At 43.3% G+C, this 3,238-nt stretch overlaps 1 protein-coding gene across 1 annotated transcript; it reads right to left on the reverse strand.

The window, feature by feature from the left end:
* On the reverse strand, positions 1–3,238 carry LOC310809127 (BOLA class I histocompatibility antigen, alpha chain BL3-6-like). The gene is made up of 5 exons (XM_083676286.1): positions 2,919–3,238; positions 2,544–2,660; positions 2,123–2,140; positions 883–947; positions 1–650 (listed from the first exon to the last, which is right to left on the reverse strand). The coding sequence occupies exons 1-4, from the start codon at positions 3,133–3,135 to the stop codon at positions 907–909; spliced, it is 393 nt and encodes a 130-aa protein (XP_083532412.1). The 5' UTR covers positions 3,136–3,238; the 3' UTR covers positions 1–650; positions 883–906.

Below are 3,238 nucleotides of genomic sequence, written 5' to 3' on the forward strand. Positions count from 1 at the left end.
TTTGTTTTCAACCCCATTTTATTCATCAAAATAAACCTGATTTACACACAATTTATTTCCCAAGAACAGCTTCTCTCCCTACTGATACAGAAACAATAGAATCACACAAAACACACTAAAATAACCCTCTCCCTCATGACTATGAAACTGTAAAGATTGGAGATGATGATTTTTACACCGTGAACATAACGACTATCCAATGACAGAGCAGAGCATCACTGGACCCCGAGGAGTCAGCAGCAACACCGTCACAGGGAATTTGTTGGACCAAAATAGTTTGATACCGATCATATTTCTGTTCATATTTTAACAACATAGATAAAAAAACAAGTTTGCAGGTGTCCAGGTTGTAGCAGAGCGCAGATAATCTCAAACACAAACTTTAATGATTTCAGATATTGATTTATATGAAGGAAGTATGTGTGAATTAGGATGAAATCCTAGAAAACCTCAAATATATGAAGTTCAAAACGTGATTTTTGTGACTGTATATTTTTGCCATCCGCTAATCAAGTACAGTAACAATATGAATTATAATCAGATAAAATGCTGTTTTAGAGAACTGTGTCTTTGTGTCAAGGTGCACATTGATCTGACTTAATCTGTCAGAGGAGATGACTTCATATCCTCCTGTAGTCTCTGCTTCTCTCCTGTGAGGACACACACACACACACACACACACACACAGAAAGCCAAGGTCAATACTGAGTTCAGTGATGTAAGTGAGGTAATGTATTCCTCTGAAGGTCAAAGAGACCAGACTTGAGAGACCCACCTACTCTAGAACTGCCTAACATGTCGGCCCTAAATCACTGACTCATGTCAACAGAGGACTAGTGTCAGATGCATGTTTGAAGTCTGTTTCCAGAACTAGAATCTCACCTGGTTGATCAGTGCAGAGAAACCTCATGCTTTGGGTGCAGAGTTGTTGGAACTATCGTCAGAAGCTACGAGGAAACAAGACAACGCCAGTTCAACTAACGAGGAACACACAACTACATTCTGACATGGAACTAGTCACATGTCACCTCAACAACATTTACATGGTGTTACGCCCAAACCCCCTGGTGGTAGGGGACCGCCGGCGCAACACAGGACAGTGAGAGCATGAATGAAGGAGACCAGCGACAACCAAAAATCTGTTCAATAATAATTTATTTGCAGCAGCACGGGACACAGAGAACGAGACACAACATAGACCCAACCCCCTGAGCTATGCAGCGACGACTAAAGGAAAAACCCCAGGAAAAAAAACTAAATCTAAACTTATAACTCAAAAACAACCCCAAAGCTAACCCCCTAAACAAATCCCCATGACTGGCACCGAAGCACCTAAACAATACAAGGGTTAGCGTCGCCGCTCTCTGATGTACTAATACAAGGGGTACCCTACGTGTGTGCAGGACAAGATGTAAACCTGCAGGTTTGTAAATAATTACCCTACCTCTCGAACTCTGTGCCCGGCTGAAAAAATAAGAGAAAAAAAACAAGGTTTACAAGAAGGTAAACAAACTGAAAAATAAACCAAGTGAAAACTCAGGAACATAAACTACATCCTAAACAAAGTATCAAAAACCAAAAGGGGAGCTGCCACCTCTCCAACTTAGCCAAACCAAATGAGGACTGCCACTCCTCTTGAGGAACCAAACAAAATAACTTAAATAGGGTGTGGTAGGGGTTAATTGATGGACAAATGAGGACTTGATTGAAGGATCCCAGCTGCCAGGCATTCTCACTGATTCACCTGACAGGAGGGACCTACTGGAACACAAGAGAGAGAACACAAACAAACAAAACACCCCAGGTCTAACAGAAAAAGACCTCTCCACCCGTAACACATGGATTTATTAATGCTTTATTTATCCAGGTCCCATTGAGATATGAATCTCTTTTTCCAGGGAGCCCTGGCCAAGACACACCATAGCAGATTAACATTCACACAGTATCAAATACAACAACAACCAAACAACCAAATAGACACAATATTAAATTAGCTGTTGAAGCAGGTCAATATTTCAGTTTTCAGGTTTCTAGTAAAAGAAACAAGGTGAACAGCCACACATGATTGTCATTCAGTTCAGTGTACATTTGTAAAAACAACATGAAGGTGTAGAATACTTACTGCTAGCTTGGGAGAAGCCTGAAACACAGAGGTGGACATGAAGACATTACTGACTCTTATAGTTTAGTAGAACATTACAACTAAACAACATGTATGAGACTTTACTAATTAAACAACATGTATGAGACTTTACTAATTAAACAACATGTATGAGATGTTACTAACTACATGTCACATCCTGTATTTCTAGTGTATATGGTATTCCTGACAGGATCAAACCTGATAACACGTCTGTGTTCACTTTAGAATCCTTAGAGGCACGACTTCTACAGCCCTGACTTCACATCACAACACTATTCCTGGTGAAACATCTCCATCTACCAACTCCACTAAAACTGACCAATCCAGACTAGTTCATCACTGCTAAGATCCTGACAACAACACCTCAGTGATGATATGATGAAGAGGAGGCGTTTCTCACCTTTCTTGCTCCTCTTCTTCTTCATGATGAAGAACACAGTGATGATGATGGAGGCCAGGAGGAGGAGTCCGACCACAGCTCCAATGATGAGGCCCAGGGGGGCGGGGTCAGTGGTACCTGTAACCAACACAGACAGTCAGACTGGAACTGAGGTCACAGTTTGGTTTCCTCTCAACCAACCCACTTCCTCTGTCACTCAGGAAGAGTTCCTGAAGTGACTTTGTGAATGTGAAGAGTGAACATGTTGTCAGAGAGGGGTACACTGACCAGGGCCACTGAGAGATGGAGAACATGAGGACCTTCAGTGAGGGAGACGATGGTGCTCTGCTGGAGGTACTTTGACTCACTGAGAATGATCACGTTGGATCTTCTTACCTCTGTTGGTCTTTATCACGGAGCGCTCCAGTTTGATGACGATGTCGTCCTTCATCCCAGAGAGCTGAACCACACAGTCATACTGGTTCTTCTCCCAGTCCTCAGGCTTCAGAGTGAGGCGAGTGCTCTTCTGGAAGGTTCCGTCGTCGTTGGGGAGAACCTCTCCGTGCTCCACATCCTCAAACACCTCCTGTCCATCTCTCCTCCAGAACACCATCACTCCACTGGGGTAGAAACCTGTAGCGTGGCAGGTGACTGGAGAGGAGGGGGTCTTCTGGAGCAGAGACACTGAGGGAGGGACTGGGGGGGAGGAGAGAGAG

The sequence above is a fragment of the Argentina silus genome, assembly GCF_951799395.1.
Source record: "Argentina silus genome assembly, chromosome: 9".
Lineage (NCBI taxonomy): Eukaryota > Metazoa > Chordata > Actinopteri > Argentiniformes > Argentinidae > Argentina > Argentina silus.

What these genes read in the sequence shown, in the direction of transcription:
- LOC310809127 (XM_083676286.1), bottom strand. Translation starts at nt 3,135, where the DNA reads ATGGTGTTCTGGAGGAGAGATGGACAGGAGGTGTTTGAGGATGTGGAG. An exon ending in CGTGATAAAGACCAACAGAG is followed by an intron (nt 2,661 to 2,918) that starts GTAAGAAGATCC and finishes TGTTGGTTACAG; the next exon opens with GTACCACTGACCCCGCCCCC.